At 37.9% G+C, this 17,022-nt stretch overlaps 2 protein-coding genes across 2 annotated transcripts; one reads left to right on the top strand and one right to left on the bottom strand.

Annotated features, from left to right (window-relative positions):
• Positions 1 to 5,690: 5,690 nt before the first annotated feature.
• Positions 5,691 to 8,840, top strand: LOC18047606. Its single transcript, XM_006443004.2, has 3 exons — positions 5,691 to 5,751; positions 6,913 to 6,941; positions 8,028 to 8,840. Exons 1-3 carry the CDS (start codon positions 5,691 to 5,693, stop codon positions 8,838 to 8,840), a joined length of 903 nt encoding a protein of 300 aa, XP_006443067.2.
• A 5,274-nt stretch (positions 8,841 to 14,114) lies between these two features.
• LOC112099971 lies at positions 14,115 to 14,924 on the bottom strand. The gene has a single exon (XM_024187510.1). The coding sequence runs from the start codon at positions 14,922 to 14,924 to the stop codon at positions 14,115 to 14,117; it is 810 nt and encodes a 269-aa protein (XP_024043278.1).
• Between the last annotated feature and the right edge of the window lie 2,098 nt (positions 14,925 to 17,022).

Below are 17,022 nucleotides of genomic sequence, written 5' to 3'. Positions count from 1 at the left end.
GAACAATATTGTAATGTTTTGACCATTAAACACACTTACCTCGTCACCAAGCCACCCCATCGAAGCATTGCCCATGAGTATTTCAAAGAAATTTAGGGACTGTTGAACGGGCCGATCCACGAAAATTTTGCCGGCAAACCACTGATCAAACTCCTCACATAGCCTTGAATCTTCTAGTCCCCTAAGCGGATTCATATCCACACTCAGATCTTTCATCAATTTCATAGTCCGTAATGTTGAGTACGGGTAGAGGCCTGACATTCCTAACTCTCTTGAAAGGAGGAATGAAGTAAGGACTGCCAAAGATATACGACGGTCTATGCGGACGACCAAACTTACTAACGCCGGGCGGTGCCTTCGTGAATATCTGTACACTGTCACCACTTATGTCCCCATAGAGACTGTACAACGACATGCGGGTGTGCTCGTCGTCATTACCAGCATCAGTATGCGTACCGTAGCCAGCATCAACGTTCGGACCATAGCCATCTAGGGCCTATTGTTTCGAGGAGATGAACATATTAAACTAATTTCGGGTTTCAAATCATAATAACATAACAAAAGCATATGAAACTTGCTCATAGTGTGCGAAGGGCCAAACGGAGAATCACCGTACGCGCCCTTTGAAGAATCCGCGCCAAACGAAGCCATAAACCCTATGACCACTTCTCTATATTGTTGTGCGTCTATGCCTTCTGCCTGAAGTTCTAACCTCAGTTCGTTAATGGAACTGTGTCCAGCCTGAAGTTCCGACTTTAACTCATGAATGGAAGACTCTATTTTGTCCAGCCGTTGAGCGAAATAATCATTGCAGAACTTAGTCCTTGCCTATTATTAAAAAATAAGAAAGTACTGAGAAAGTGCTGAAATTAGGTATATGTGATGAAACAAAATGATCAGGACGACGGAAGTAACCTCTAGCTCATTTCTGTCATCTGAATTATGTGCGGATTCGTAATGGTCGTCGGCAGCACAATCATCCTCAACAGGACTCTGCTGCAGTCCTATTTGGCTCGTGGTGTCATGATCCGCCTCTTTTGTCCCTGTAATGGATGGCACGTTGATTAAAGGCTGGTTCTGCACCAAGTAAAACAGAAAAACAGTAAATAAAAAAAAAACAAAAATTCAATTTTGTTTATATTTTAAATGATACTGTAAAGGATACCCACATTACGGACCCAACTTGGCAAATATGACACGTAATCCTCGACACTCTTCCAATAATTTGTGGCTCTCTCCTTTGCATCCGGTTTGAGGGTTTGGAAAATGGTGCCATCCTGTCGTAAAGAATACCAAATTTTCAATTAGTATAACCATCTAGTATTTAACAGTTATATACAGGCATACATAAAAATGACTTACAAGATGCTCGTTGAGGTATGAATAGACTTCGCCGAAGTTTATATTTGAAGAAGCCACGGGCTTCCATCACACGATCTGAGAACCTTTCCTCTTAATTTTCACCACCCACTGTGATTGTAGTCCTCCAATCACTTCAAAAATCCATGCCTTCAACAAGGAAAGATATGAAGTCAAAAAACGTGTCATTAAATAATTATTATAACAAAACTAAGTTATAAAAAAAAAATTCTTCACTCACATGCACTGCAGACGTAAAACTGTAAAAATTATATTTTTCAATTCTATGCAAGGGATTTTCTGCGCTTGCTCTCTTAAATTTATTGGCTTTGCCGTTCAATGCATTATCAATGCTTTCATATATTGTTTCCCATGACAAACGACCCCACGGATAACTTCGAAAGTGATTTATGTCATCTACCGCATTAAGCAAATTGAAATTGATTTGACAATGATCTTTTCTTCCGTTTAGTACTCTATCAGCAAAGTAAAACATTGCGATTTTGCACATACTCGTGATACGCCCGGGAAAGTGATCGGTATAAGGTATCTTCATCATTCCCGGTTCTTTTCTTGGTCCGGGTGGGTTATGCAATGCTATTTTTTATTTGTCCATTTATCTGGTACAAGTTAAAAGTATTACATGTTAATAAATTATGAACAAAAGCAAAAAAAAAAGAAAGGTGTTGTTCGCACCAAGAGGCAACACCAAGCGCTCGCGAGTTACGCGCAGGCTGGCACACAGCTCGCGTGCGGCATGCGCATCTCACGCGCACGAGCCCTAGCCTGTCGTACGCGAGATGAGCGTGGCACGCGCATCCCGCGTGCGAGGCCGCGACTGTCGCACGCGAGATGCATGCGACACGCTCATCCCGCGCGCGCAGATGGGCATGTCCTGCGCATCTTGCGTGCGACAGGCGTAGCCTCGAGCGCGAGATGCGCGTGCCGCGTGCATCTCGCATGCGATAGGCGCGGCCCCTCGCGAGCGAGATGTGTGTGCCGCGCGCATCTCGCGTGCGACAGGTGCGGCCTCGCGAGCGAGATGCGCATGCTGCGCGCGCGGGATGCACCATGGCCTTCCCTTTCACTTCCCTTTCTCTTCCCTTCCCTTTCCCACATGCATCTCACCCACCACCGCCATTAAACACCAATAACAGCCCAAATACTCAATCCATCACCAACGCAACAACAACAACAACAACGGGTTTTCAATAACTCACCTAGGGTTTCCAATTTTTGTCTTTGATTTTGGAGATCTCCGAAGATTTTCAACGTGATTTAGCTTGTTTAAGCCGCCGACAACTTCCTCCGCTGCCGATCTACGCCGCCGACGATGTATACGGATTCTGGTGATGAGATTTTGGTGAGAGGGGGAGTAATTTGGCTTGAGAGAAACGTGAGAATGATGAGGGTAATTTCGTCCACAATTTAGTGATTTGGCTAATATTGATAGAAAAAATTTGGGGGAATTAAAGTTGGAAAACGCATAAATTTTATGGCCATTTTTATAAATTTCCCTTGAATTTGAATCTTTCATGCAAGTTGATCATGTGGGGGATTATTTGTATTGGATTCTATTCTATTTAATTTATTATTATTACAGATTGCCTGCCATGTTCACGCTTGAGTAATGGACCCCCAAATGCACGTTTCTTTCTTATCTCTTTCCGGTACTAGAGTTCTCGTTTTTTATATCAATGGATAAAGTAATGCTAAATATAAAATTTTATTTACACAAACTGATATGACACTATTATGTCGCTGCAGTATATCCCATATTTTCATGAAAATGAAAGAAAGTGTAATGCTATAAGAACAGATTATCTGTACAAACTATTTTTTCATGCCATCTATTTTGACTTTTGTGTTTGTATCCAACCAGTACTTTTATAACAAGCATAATAATTTCCGAGTTTGTATCGCTAACATCTTTTTTTCCAAAACGTTTTTATTATTCGCACAATTGTGTTAATGATATTATAATTTATTTATTCTAAGAGTTTTAAATAAAGGTAATTCCTACATTGACAAGTATATCAAGTATTTATGAAAAAAAGAATTTTTTAGGTATATCCTAATACTCTTTTACTAGAGTTTGGGTGAAATACTTGCCTTCTTCTTCCTACTCAATGAAACACAAGAACATATCTGAGTCAGCAAGTGGGTCTTTCTCCGAGACCCCTGTTTGATTCCGGTTTACTACTGGTTTGCTTGGAATGCACCCACCCTTACTGCATTGCTAACCTTGGAGAGCTCTCAAGCGGGAAGGATGAAAGAAGGATCTCAGAGTTTGTGGGCACTAAATCCTGGATGGTCTTTGTTGTAGTTTACCAATCTCAAAGGTGGCAGCTTCAACTTAGACTACAGCATTAGATGGGGCAACTTCTATTTCCCTTTCTTTGTTACACATTTCGGATCTTGACTATAGTTGCATGCAGTAGGCTTTCGCACCTTTGATAACTGGTGACAGCTCAGCCTGCTTTGAAGAAGCAATTTGTCTTGGTTTCTATGGAGTTCAAGGTGCAGTCCTCATCACAAAAGATCGATTCTACGGCGAGGGTTTAAGCGTACAAATTTCTTGGAGAAGGATTTCTTAACACCAATAGAAAAGAAAGAATTTAACACATTGAAGGCTAACAAAGACATTGTATTTTATTTAAGAGAGGCAGCCAATGCAAAAATATGAAGAATTCACACCATGATCACATATGATATTTCATATTTTCATGAAGTTTCAGTCTTTGCATCTTCAATCTATATAGTCTTTGATTAGATATCTCTGACTTTGATCTCTTCGGGATAAAGAAGTTATTTATTGTGCTCAAGGGATTTCAAGGAAGTAGCAAATACAATTGAAGGTGAGTGGTGCTCGTTAAAAAGGTTCGATTAGGTTAATTCAACTAGGTGGCGGTAAGAAAAAAAGTCTATAAAATTATTTAAGAATCCAATAAGATGTAATCTTTCATTACTTAATTAATTGCTTAATATTTGGTGTGGTTCGTAAATATAGGATTATGATCTGAATCACGTAAAAACTCTCTGTGTGCTTTACTTGATGCTATTTCCTATTCTTTGTATAATTAATAGATTTTGGGTGAATAAATAATAACAAGGACAATGTGATGAATATAGATTTATAAACAATAACTATAAACAATATAAACAACATAACATGAAATGAATGGTCATTTATGGACAGTGAATACCAGATACTTAATTTATTAATTTTTAAAATTTTAATTCACCTGCACTTATTAAAATAGATCTAAACTCTTCACAATTATTATTATGATTTATATTTTACAGACTTTACCCGCATCCACCTCACACAAATTACGAATTGGTGTGGGGAGAAATTAAGGTAAAAGCTCATTTAGTCCATGTATTTTAATATTAGTATCCATTTAGTTCCTATATTTTTAAAAAATGCCTCGAAACATCCATGCCGTTAAAGTATTGATACAACTACCATTACTTTTTATTCCTTTTGGCTTACTTTTACAATATTACCCTTTTATAATATTTTTTTGTTTGGACATTAATAAAAAGAAAATAATTAAATTACCAATTTAACCCTAAAAAATAAAAATAATATTAATTTTGAATTGTCAAAAATTAAATTGTTACTTTTATTTCTTTTGGCTTACTTTTACAATATTACCTTTTTATAATATTTTTTTGTTTGGACATTAATAAAAAGAAAATAGTTAAATTACCAATTTAACCCTAAAAAATAAAAAATTATATTAATTTATAATTGTCAAAAATTAAATTGTTACTTTTTATTTCTTTTGGCTTACTTTTATAATATTACCCTTTTATAATTGTTTGGACATTAATAAAAAGAAAATAATTAAATTACCAATTTAACCCTAAAAAATAAAAATAAAAATAATATTAATTTTTAATTGTCAAAAATTGTATGCAAACTACCAAGTGTACAAATGGTGTTTGCAAAAAAATTAATATAAGTTTTTTTTTATTTTATAGGGTTAATTGGTAATTTAATTATTTTTTTATTAATGTCCAAACAAAAAAAATTATTATAAAAGGGTAATATTGTAAAAGTAAGCCAAAAGAAATAAAAAGTAACGGTAGGGGTACCAATACTTTAACGGCATGGATGTTTTGAGACATTTTTTAAAATATATGGACTAAACGAATACTAATCTTAAAATATAAGGACGAAATGGGCTTTTACCCGGAGAAATTATCCATTCTTCTCTTGTTTCAAGAGCAAAAGACACACTAATTGGACAATCTCTTACAACGTTAGCAGTAATGTGATTGAAACGTGAAAGAAATGAATGATATACAATAACTAGTACAGAATGTCGATAGTCCAGGCCGACGGATCAGAGTTACAGCCCAATTTCAACGGCTCAAATGCTGGCTAGCTTATCTTTTGTATGGATTACACAATTAATATTCATCATCTTGCCATAAAAAAATATAATCATACTCTTTCTCCTTCATTTATAATTTACTTTGGATTCCAATTATCTTTCTCCTTGCTGCGTAGGCTATTGGACTGTGAGAAAAACAGAGAATCGGCAACGCGTTATGCATGCATAAAAATATATGTTTTGATAGGCAACTATCGCAGGAACAAATGCTATCGAATATCCATTTTTAGCAGTGCAAAGTACAAACTATTCTTTGATAACATTTTGTACTACAACGCTTCTCAAGCATTGTATATCAAGGTTGACTAAAATTTCTGGAAGTACACCTTTAGAGGTTTAAGGTCAGAATATCATTTGATTATTGAGGTAAAGTGTTAAACTACAAAAATTATATTGTCAAATATTAAGGATGCAAAACTTACATATATATATATATATATATATATCTGTTTGTGAATGTGTGTTGCCAAAAATCACATCATTTTTATATAGAAACTTATATGTCCCTTTTAGATGGAGAGACCTATCAAAGGGTGAATATGCATATATAACAGATTGGAAATTCTAAGCCCAAATCACCGATTAGTAGCTCTATATATATATATATATATATATATAATTAAAGAAAAATAAGGGTCTTAATTCAAATTTAATCATTTTAAAAAAATTATTTAAGATCTTAGTCCCCTTTGTTTACAATTTATTTCTTAATAAGTTTGATCCTATTTTTGAAAAGAAATTAATGGCTACATGGGTTACGCGGTGAAATCAATATAATATGTATTGTTCCGAAAATGAAGGGCGCCAAACTCCAAATTTGGTAATTACAGACAATACACATTCTCTGCTTTTATCACTACTTCGATTCAATTCTTTTTTCTTTCAATATATGTAATTATACTATATTTACTTGCACACAATAATACTCTCAGTAGGGTTTTTCAATCATCCTCTTTTACTAGAAGCCTTGCTTTTTCTGAAGGTTCTAGGGTTTATCTCAGCTCCATTCAACAAAGGTATTTCTTTGTTTATTTGTTTTTCATTTTCCATATATATTTTCTTAATTTAGTGCTGATTTTTTAATTAAAAAGTACTGCAAGGTCTGCAAACTTTTTCATTTTAGTATTTTGACCTTTTTTCTCCCCAGATAGTACTAGTGTCCAGTTCTTGCAAATTGCAATGACCCTGATTAATTGAAGATGATTTTTAGTGTTTAGGTTAGAATATTTTGAACTGCTTTGGAGAATTATTTTTCTTATGAAAGCTATATTTTTGTGAATCTGAAAGGATGTAAATCCAGTCAACTGAAAAAACAAACCTTAAAAATGCTCCTATGAAATGCATTTTAAGTTTTTTTTAAATTTCATTTATACAATCTAGGGTATATAAATAACATTATCATACTAATAATGTTATTTAATGTCTCAGTAACAAAATCTATTATGTTATTTTAGCTTTAAAAAAAAAAAACTTGAGAAATTTTAAATTTAATGTGAAAAATTCATTGTGACATATTCTTCTTTTGTTTTTTTTTTCTTACCCAGTTTATGCTTGAAAAATTTATTAGTAATTTTTTTTTTAAAAAAACCTTGAGATATCCTTTTTAGTTCATGTGCAAATAGTCATTGCTTTCATCACCTATTTCATCCCAGGTTTTGATTAATTTGGATTTTTTCCACAATATTTCTCTTTCATCTGAATGGTTTGATCAAAACATGTACACCATTTTAAATTTCATGCACTGAATGATTTTTTTTTTTTACCTTTGAATGATTCAATAAAAGCTCTTGTGGACTAAATTAACCTAAACTTTACATATTTTCTTTGTTGGTGGAGAAATTCTGTTTGAATTTAACAAAACATTCAAGCAATTTGGTGAATTATTATTAATACTATTTACTGTATATTAATTAATCGTTAAATGTCAATATCAAATGTCCTCAATCCCTTGAAGTTTAGGTTGAAATTCTCTCTTTTGTTCTTTAATATGTAGACTATGACACGATCTTTTTGTTTAATCTATTTGGATGTGCTCAAACTTGGCGCCGGTCTTAGAATGTAGTGCTGATACTTGATGTTTACATTTCACTAATGATCGGTTAATCCAATGTAACAGTGATACGTGAATTAATGGGATTTACTGAAAGAAACAGGTCTAGAAATGAACCTGTTGGATTAGATTTAAAAAATATGTGGCCTGTTTGCAAAACCAGGAAAAGTACACTTGCTGCTACCGATGATGTTGATCTTGTTGTTATGGAGAGATGCTTGGATGATAGTGATGAATGCATGTGGTTGTCTTCGGATTGTATGTTGCCTCCTTCATCATTTTTCGCTGATGATGATTGGTTAGTTTCATGGCTACCAACTAGTTATGAAAGTGATTCCCCTGTTTCTTCTTTAGTGATTCATGATTGGGAAGATTTTGAAACCAAGTCATCAAATTCTAGTGCTAGTTCAGTGACTACGACTCGGGCTGCTGCCTCAGAAGCTGAGGATTTGGAAGATTTCATTGCCGCGGCTGCTGCTGATGAGCCTCTATTCTGGCCATTTGCTCGCGAGCAAGATTGGAGTTCGGAAGAAGCGTGGAAATGCTTTTCCATGTCTCCGCGGAGAGACATGGCAAAAGTTGAATCTTCAGGACAACAATTCCCTGTCCGGAAAACGAATCCAAGAGCCGGTTGTAGCAGAAATAAGCCTGTATTTCTTAGCTCAGGATCATCAACGGCAGCAAATATATTGGAGTTAGAACAAAGAGGCATCATCAGCAATACTAAGGATGTCAAGAAAACCAACGCCGTGCCTTCGAGGTTAAGGAATTTGAACAAAGTTTCTATGGAAGTACAAGTAGTGCTGCCACTAGAAACGGGAAATGATCATGCGATAAAACCAACAAAAGGGAAAGCTGCCATATCAAGATCCTTCTGTGTGGATGATGTTGTGTTGAACGACGAACTTCCAATCGAGACTGTTTTGGGGCTTGGTGAGTTTGATGGACATGAAGGGATTGATTTAGATCTCAATGAAGATGTTTTCTTCCTGGACAAGTCTTCAGAATTTTCCATCAAATATTAATTTGCAAATTTTGTTGTTGATTTGGTTTAATCGCTACATCAGATTTCACATGGTCCTTTTTTGGGAAGGATTTGTATGTAGACATTTTGATTAAATGCTAATTTAGCTTGAAATAACAGCAGAATTATAAGTTGTATCTCTTTGGATTTAGTTGATCAAGTGAACAAATCATGATCCTATGAAGCAATGAAAACAATATAAGTGGTTGGATAACAAATTTGATCAACGATACAATTTGGTGTTATAGAGAATGATTTTTCTGTATTTTCTTTTTTTTTTTTGATGAATTGGGGCTCTAAGAAGAGCTAGAGAACAACAGAACGGGGGTGAGAAACCCCGTAAGAGTCATGCAATAATAGAGCCCTAACGCCCAAAGGGGGGGAAGGGTACACAGTAAGGCCTAGCGGAAGAGAAAAAGCGAGGTTCGCCATATAATCTGCAGCAAAATTTGCTTCTCTGTAGACGTGAGAGATGGAAACATGCCAATCCAATTTGAGATAATCTTTTATAGCCTGGACCAAGGGAGCATATTCACTGGTCAACACCGAAGGTCTAGCCACCAATTGAGTAATGCAAAGGCTATCCGTTTCAACTTTCAATCTGCTGATACCAAGATTCCATGCAAGCTGGATCCCTTGATATAAACTCCAGAGCTCCGCGACAGTAACAAAGCAAGAACCAATCATCATCCCAAAGCCTGTTAGCCAACGTCCTAAGTGGTCTCGAATCAAACCACCTGCAGTAGAATTCCCGTGAGACTTGTGAGCACCATCCGTATTCAGAGTACACTAGGGCCACTCAGGAGGATGCCAAGAAATCCACATGTGAGTCCTAATATTCCTAGTGAGCAACGGGTGGTTATGAAGCTTGTGAATCTCCTCAGCTCTTGTATGAACATCCACCAACAGAGCCAAAGGGTCCAACATCAATTTGTTAAACAGAAACTGATTTCGCCAATACCAGATCCTCCATATCGCAACGCCAAAAAAAACAGCCCAGTTTGAAACATTCCCTACCTTACTATTAACAGCCAGGTTCGAGCAGAGCCAAAGATGAAGTCGAGAATTAAAGAAACTGTGACGTTTGCTTATCGGAATAATGTTAAGCCAAAATTGCTTAACCAACCAACAATCACGTAGAGCATGCGTAATATCTTCACACACCGCCCCACAACGATCACAACAAGGCGAGATGGGTAAGTGCCGCCGAGCCAACTCAGCCTTAGTTTTCAAACCAGCGTGAAACGCCTGCCACAAGAAGATTCTCACGCTTTGAGGGCCTTTCCACTTCCATACTAACTGCCAATCTCTATCTGCAGACTTTGGATCATACTCAGAGAGAGCCAAATACGCCGAGCTTGTAGAAAACACTCCGTGTTTTGAATGAGCCCAAAAGAAAGTGTCCATGTCTTTCATGTGGGAAGGGGGTTGAAGAGCAGCTATTTGAAGAATAATATGGTTGGGAAGATATCGATCAAACCGATGCCAACACCAAGCCCCATTTACATCAACAAGATCTGCCACCTTACAATCCAAAATGCCCACAGGTATAGTAGTTGTTGCGTAGGCGATTAAGGGAACCGTATCAGTGACCCAAAGATCCCACAAAAAACGAGCAGATTGACCATCACCCAAACTCCAGCGCCTGCTTGCGAGAGCCTCACTCCAAACCTGCCCAAGAGACCTCCACAAGTGAGAACCATAGTGAGTTGGAAGGACGGGGGGTAAGTTGTAAGGATCTATTTTGTACTTCGAAATAAGGACCTGGACCCATAAATTATTCGGAGAGGAGATTATGCCCCAAGCTAGCTTCATGTGTAATGCCCGATTCATCATTGCCAAAGACTTGAAGCTAAGACCGCCAGAAGCTTTAGGCTTGCACACATTCTTCCAACTAACCATATTGAGCTTCTACTGAGGAGACGAACCGCTCCAAATAAACCTCCTGCAAGCTCTATCGATTTTCTCACAAACCCCACGAGGAAGGGAAACAATTTGCATAACATAGATGGGAATTGCCTGGAGAACTGACTGGGCTAGAGTGATGCGGCCAGCCAAGGACAAGTGAGAGGCATTCCAACCCGACAGCCGCTTCTCCACCTTGTCGATGATCCCCTGATACATATTGGTAGAAACCCTTGAATGATGAAGAGGGACCCCAAGGTATTTGCCGAGGTCAAAAGTAACTGAGAAGCCAAGTAGACCCGAAATTGCAGAGACATTTCTGGCACCCATGTTCTTTGAAAAATAAAGCAGAGTTTTACTTGTATTTACTTTGGCATTAGAACAAGCACAAAATTCTGCTAACACTGTTGAAATAACTCTAGCTTGCTCAACTGTAGCCTCTGCAAGCAAAAGAAGATCATCAGCAAAAAAAAGATGAGATAGACGTGTTCCATGGCGAGATAACCCGATCGGACGCCACTTCCCGGCACTAATAGCATTGTGAATCCCATGACTGAGCCGTTCAATGCAAAGGACAAAGAGGTAAGGGGATAATGGACAACCTTGGCGAATTCCTTGGGAAGGAGAAAATTCATCCGTAGCCTCCCCATTCCACAAAACCCTCATAGTAACCGAAGTGATACAAGCCATAATGACTTGAATAAGATCAGAAGGAATGCGAGCTTCACGCAAAGTATCACTGATAAATTCCCAACTGAGACGATTATAAGCCTTTTCTAAATCAACTTTAATAGCCATAAACCCAGTGGATCCCGTCTTCTTGCGCATAGAGTGAACAACCTCTTGAGCAATCACGATGTTCTCCGTGATATGACGACCAGGGACGAAGCTAGTTTGATGGGGGCCAATCAGAGAGGGTAAAATAGATTGAAGGCGATTAGCCAGCAGCTTGGTGATAGTCTTATAGGCAACATTGCAAAGGGAGATAGGACGGTACATTTTCAACGAGGAGGAGCTTTCTGTCTTGGGAATGAGAGCAATCAGCGTGGAATTAAGCCCCAAAGGAAGATATTTGTCATGGAAAACAGCTTTCACCAAACGACATAAAGGAGAGCCCACAGTGTTCCACTGCGTCTGATAAAAAATGGCATGGAGACCATCAGGACCCGGGGCTTTCAGAGGGTGCATGCCGAAGATGGTTTGTTGAATTTCAGCATCCTCCATGCACTTATTTAAGGTATGGAGCAAGTCATCCTCGATAAGAGGAAAACAATTTGGATGGGGGTACTGCTGAAGGTCAGGAGAATCACAAGAGAATAACGTCGAGTAGAACTGAATGACATGAGCTTTAATTTCCTCTTCCTCATAAAGCTAAAGCCCTGTATTGTTTTGGATGGCCGCTATATTATTTTGTCTCCTTCTAGAAAGAGTTTTATGATGATAGTAAGATGTATTACGATCACCGAGAAGCAGCCAGTCTCGCCGAGATTTCTGATGCCAAATAATTTCCTCTTGGGTGAGCACCTCTTCCAGATCCGCTTTTAATTGTTTCTCAAGATTTAATAACCCTTTAGAATAATAACTTTCTAAAGCCCGCTGAATCCCTCCCAGACGAGCTAATAAACATTTTTTCCGCCAGAAAATATTCCCAAAACACCGCTTATTCCATTGAGTAACCTTATGACGAAATATATTAGCAGCATCTAAGTAATGAAGATTCTGATCCCAGGATTCAGACACGAACTCTTTGAAACCTTCATTGGTAAGCCAAGCCGCTTGAAACCGAAAAGGACGAGAGCTCAAAACTCCCGAAGACAAATCAGTACTTCGCACCAGGATAGGCCTATGATCAGAGTTCAATTTCGGCAGATGGAGCACAGAAGAATTGGAAAAGGTACGAGCCCACTCACTGTTGCAAATAACGCGATCAAGGCGTTTCAATAGGCTTCCACGAGACCAAGTAAAACGTGGCCCATGAAAATAAAGATCATGCATGTTGTGAAAGTTAAACCAAGACTGGAAGAGAGTGTAAGCGCCTGTGCCTGTAGAGGAGCCACCTTTCTTTTCCGAATCATACAAAATAGTGTTGAAGTCCCCACCCAAAATCCAGGGACCATAAACCGTTTGAGCTAAATTATCTAGCTCACTCCAAAGATATTTTCTAAGACTGGGATTAGGGCTCGCATAAATAGCTGTCAACCAAGAGAAAACATTATTGTTGTTGGAAATTCGAAGATGAACAAACTGAGAATGGCTGGCAACAATCTCAACCTAAAAAATATCTTTCCACAAGACCCAAATGCCACCAGAAAATCCCTCTGCTTCCACCCGGAAGGATTTATCAAAACCACTTCTTCTAATAAAATGATCAGCCTTATAACCACTAATACGGGGCTCCATCAACACAACCAGGGAAGGCTTGTAATTCTGAACTAAAACCGAAAAGGAACGACGAAACGACGGTGACGCTGCACCTTGAGAATTCCAAAACATGGTCTTAATAAACATAAGAGTTATTTGAAAGGGAAACAAGTGGAGTTACCGGGAGGACTCCAAAGCCTTAGCCACAATTTCCATGCCAGAATCAGCAACAAATAAGATATCGTTGGCAGACAAAGGAGAGCCACTCCTGCTTGCAACTGGGGAGTCTTCAGGCTCAACAATGGCTTCCATAATGTAAGGGTCATTCGGAATGCCCTTGTCCGGTGGTTCACCAATAAGAGAGGGGTCACCAACAGGTTGAGAGGGGTCACCAACAGGTTGAGAGGGGGAATGATTAATTGCCTTCGGGGAAGAAGTCTTGGGCAAAAGATACGGCACTATGGTGTAGCGGGTTAAGGGAGATGGATACTGGAAATGGACCTGGATTGTGTTGGCCATAATTATGATAAGGATGCATACCATGCATGGAAGTGGAGGCAGCATTAGATGGAGCAGAAGGAGTGGACGTGGAAAATTTGGGTGGAGCATGCATGCCATGCATGGCTGGGGGTTGGTTATTTTGGTGGGAATAATTGGTGGGAATTTGAATATTGGGGTCAAAATTTTCAATTACGGGTTGACTTGGAGGAATGGTGATGGAAGCTTTACGAGGGGGGTATTTTCGGGTGAGTTGACTAGGGTTTTTCTTTTTCATACTCCGAGGTTTTGGGGCTAGGATTTGGATGCTTTCCGATGTAGGCATCATAGGTTCCCGTTGAGAACCGGGGTCTGTATCATGATCTTGAGAGATCTCATCCTCAATATCAAGGTCTTCCAAAACACCAAACCGAGACTGGCTAGTTTTTGGCATGTGCTGATCCTTATCTGGAACTTTATGATTATCCTTAGCTAAGACTTTACGAGGGCGCGGCTAGCGGGCCACCACCATTCACGATCCAAATTTAGGCTCTTGGTAGTCAGATGCTGCAGCCACCACAACGGCTTGCCTCTCAGCCTCCGTAGGAGGGGTTGGATTGTCCTTGGCCATGATGTTAATGTCGGCACTATCAGGACATGCATCGTTAAAGTGGCCAAATTTACCACAACCGAAACAAATCGTCGGCAAATTTTCATATTCCACTTTTTGAATCCTTCCTTCAAGATTAAATTGTGAGACTAGAGGCTTTTGAAGATCTAATTCAACCGCAAGACGAGCAAATTTGCCTCTCTGTGCCGTAACTGTGTTATTGTCAATTTTGATGACTAGACCAATAATGTGCCCTAGCCGCCGGATAATATTTTTATGATAAAATTGAATATTCATCTTAGACAGACGGATCCAAGCCACGATGCGGTTGATTTTATTATTAACTACATCAAAGTCTGGAGACCATTTCTGCACAGATAAATAATGCCCCATCACCGTCCATGGTCCCTCAGTAAGGGCATACTCCAAATCATTATTGTTGTTGAAACGGATCAGGAAATAATCATTAGCTAAATCAATTATTTCAAACCCTGTGGTAGAACTCCAGATCCTGTTCAGCCGAGAACTGAGAACACGATACCCCAAGTTGCGTCCTAATATTTTGACCACCACTGAGTTTTCCCAGGGTTCCACTAACCGTTCATGAACTCTGCTTGAGAATGCTATGAATGGCATAGGTTCCTCCTCCCTGTACGTCACATCATCCTCCTCCAACTCCCAGTCATCCTTCCGGCCAAACTTCCCACTATCAGAATGTACTTGCATGTCCATTAGCATGTCACGGAAAGACAAAGGAGATGGGTTATCCCCATCCGCCCCTTGAGCCTTAAACTTTGCTTTCTTGGTAGATCAGTCAGCCGCCGGTGGCAGTTGAGAGGTTTTGTCAGCGCACATTACCATAGCCCTAATTAAAACGATCTTTCTTCTCTGTATTTTCTTTTTTAATTTTGAACCAAATCTTTCATTTTATTGAAAAAAATAATTGTATCCAAATGAAAAACATAATTGTTAAAAAGCAAAAGTTTTTGAACATAAGCCATGAACCCCTATGGTTTCAATTCTTAAACATGTGGAGGCAGCATGGAGAATGGCCCAGTTTTCTCATAATTTTCTATCTTTTGATTGGCTTGGTCCATCTAATTAAGTCAGAACCGAATGATTCAACCGTTTAAATTAAAGAACAGAATGATGAATTAAACCTTCGTTTCTGCAACCTCTTGTTGTTCTTGTTGTTTTATTATTATTATTATTATTATTTTTATTTGTGCAAAAGAGAGAAAAGTCTTGATGCTTTTAGAGCATTGCTCATTTTCTATTCATTTTTTTATCATGTGTATACTTTAATTAATCAAAAATATATATAAACCCACGTAGTAAATATATATTGAATTGATAAAGAACTAATGCCCCACAAGTACCAAAGATCGGGTTGACAAAATTCTACAAATCTCGATCTAGATTTAAGATCCTACCTCGAACAGTATGAGATTAGATATAAACTTTATGTTTTGAACTACTATTCAGATAGAGATTCGAGGCCTAACTTCGTCTTGATCCACTATTTGCGAAGGGATTCAAAATATTTTAAAATTTTGATTTGGATTCCTAATGTTCTAAAGTGAAGCTCAAATCTGAGTTTCCAAAATCTTATGACAAGTTAATTTGATGAAGTTTCATCAATCTCGATTTGATCGAGTAGAGAGATCTGATATGTTAGTCACATTAGTATATCGTTTATAATAGAATTTACAGTATATGCCAACATATTCACATCATCCCAGACATTAGGGATCTTGATTAGAATTTGAGATTTTAATCGGTTAAGAATCGGGGCAGATTTTATTAATTATTGAGATTTCTAGGCAAGGCGGATTAATATTTGGGTATAGATATTACCTTTCAAATGATTGAAGGCTTTTTATTCAGAACCGTCTTAGGTTTAATTCCTATTATTTTGGTTGGATTATTTGTAACTGTTTATTTACAATACAGACGTGGTAATTAGTTGAATCATTGATCAATTAATATTCTTTTTCTAGCTGACCCTCTCCCTTTTTTAATTTGGTTCGAAGGAGAGGCCATGGTCAAATTCAAATTGCTGTTCAATTATATGGAACAAGATTGAGGACAATTATTCATCGCGATTCATAATTACGGCAAAATCAAAATTGACCAATTCCGATCGAAATGCTCCAATTGCTAATCCGAACCAAAGACCTTCTCACAAAAGATTAATGCTAGATTTATAAATTTTACTAGATTTATTGGCTTTCACACTAAAATTTTGCCAGATTGTAAAGTTTGACACAAAATTCATTTGGGAAGAATTGTGCTGCAATAATTCTTAAACACACTAACCATTTGTGAATGGGGTTCTAAGTACGAGATAATACAGCTCTACATAATGGCAGCGTTCACCATAACGTCACTAATGTCATCACCCACATGATGATTTTTTCTCATTATCATTATCGCAATAATTCAAAAACACGTGTGAGGCATATAGACCGGTGTGACAAAGACTCGGTTCTACCTAAACAGCGAAGAAGACAGCCGACCAACCCGCCTCTCTTCGCTCTCTTTCCACACGTGGACCGACTTACCGGAGTCATCAAATCCCACCAAACTCCCCTCGTGTCTCTTTCCAAGTAAAGAATTTCCTAATTTTTTAATCCTGCATTTTAAATTAAAAAAAGAAAAGAAGAAGAAGAATATTTTTTAATTTTATGGGTGTTAAATGTATTGAACTAAGCTAAAAGTAAATTTATGATTTTTAGTTACGGTAAAAGTCTATTTACATTGAAGTGTTGTATTTTTTAATTCATAATTATTAAAAAAAGTTATAATTATTTGATAATGTATAATAAAT

The sequence above is a fragment of the Citrus clementina genome, unplaced genomic scaffold (genome assembly GCF_000493195.1).
Source record: "Citrus clementina cultivar Clemenules unplaced genomic scaffold, Citrus_clementina_v1.0 scaffold_3, whole genome shotgun sequence".
Classification (NCBI taxonomy): Eukaryota; Viridiplantae; Streptophyta; class Magnoliopsida; order Sapindales; family Rutaceae; genus Citrus; species Citrus x clementina.
The sequence above is the reverse complement of the archived record's forward strand: the minus strand, read 5'-3'. Positions and strand labels throughout refer to the sequence as shown.

Excerpts from the sequence above, each read along its gene's own strand:
- LOC18047606 (XM_006443004.2), top strand. The coding sequence starts at position 5,691 with ATGTCGATAGTCCAGGCCGACGGATCAGAGTTACAGCCCAATTTCAAC. Across the intron at positions 5,752-6,912 it reads TTTCAACGGCTCAAATGCTG|ATAGTACTAGTGTCCAGTTC; the intron begins GCTAGCTTATCT and ends TTTTCTCCCCAG. Across the intron at positions 6,942-8,027 it reads GTGTCCAGTTCTTGCAAATT|AGATGCTTGGATGATAGTGA; the intron begins GCAATGACCCTG and ends GTTGTTATGGAG.
- LOC112099971 (XM_024187510.1), bottom strand. The coding sequence starts at position 14,924 with ATGGACATGCAAGTACATTCTGATAGTGGGAAGTTTGGCCGGAAGGAT.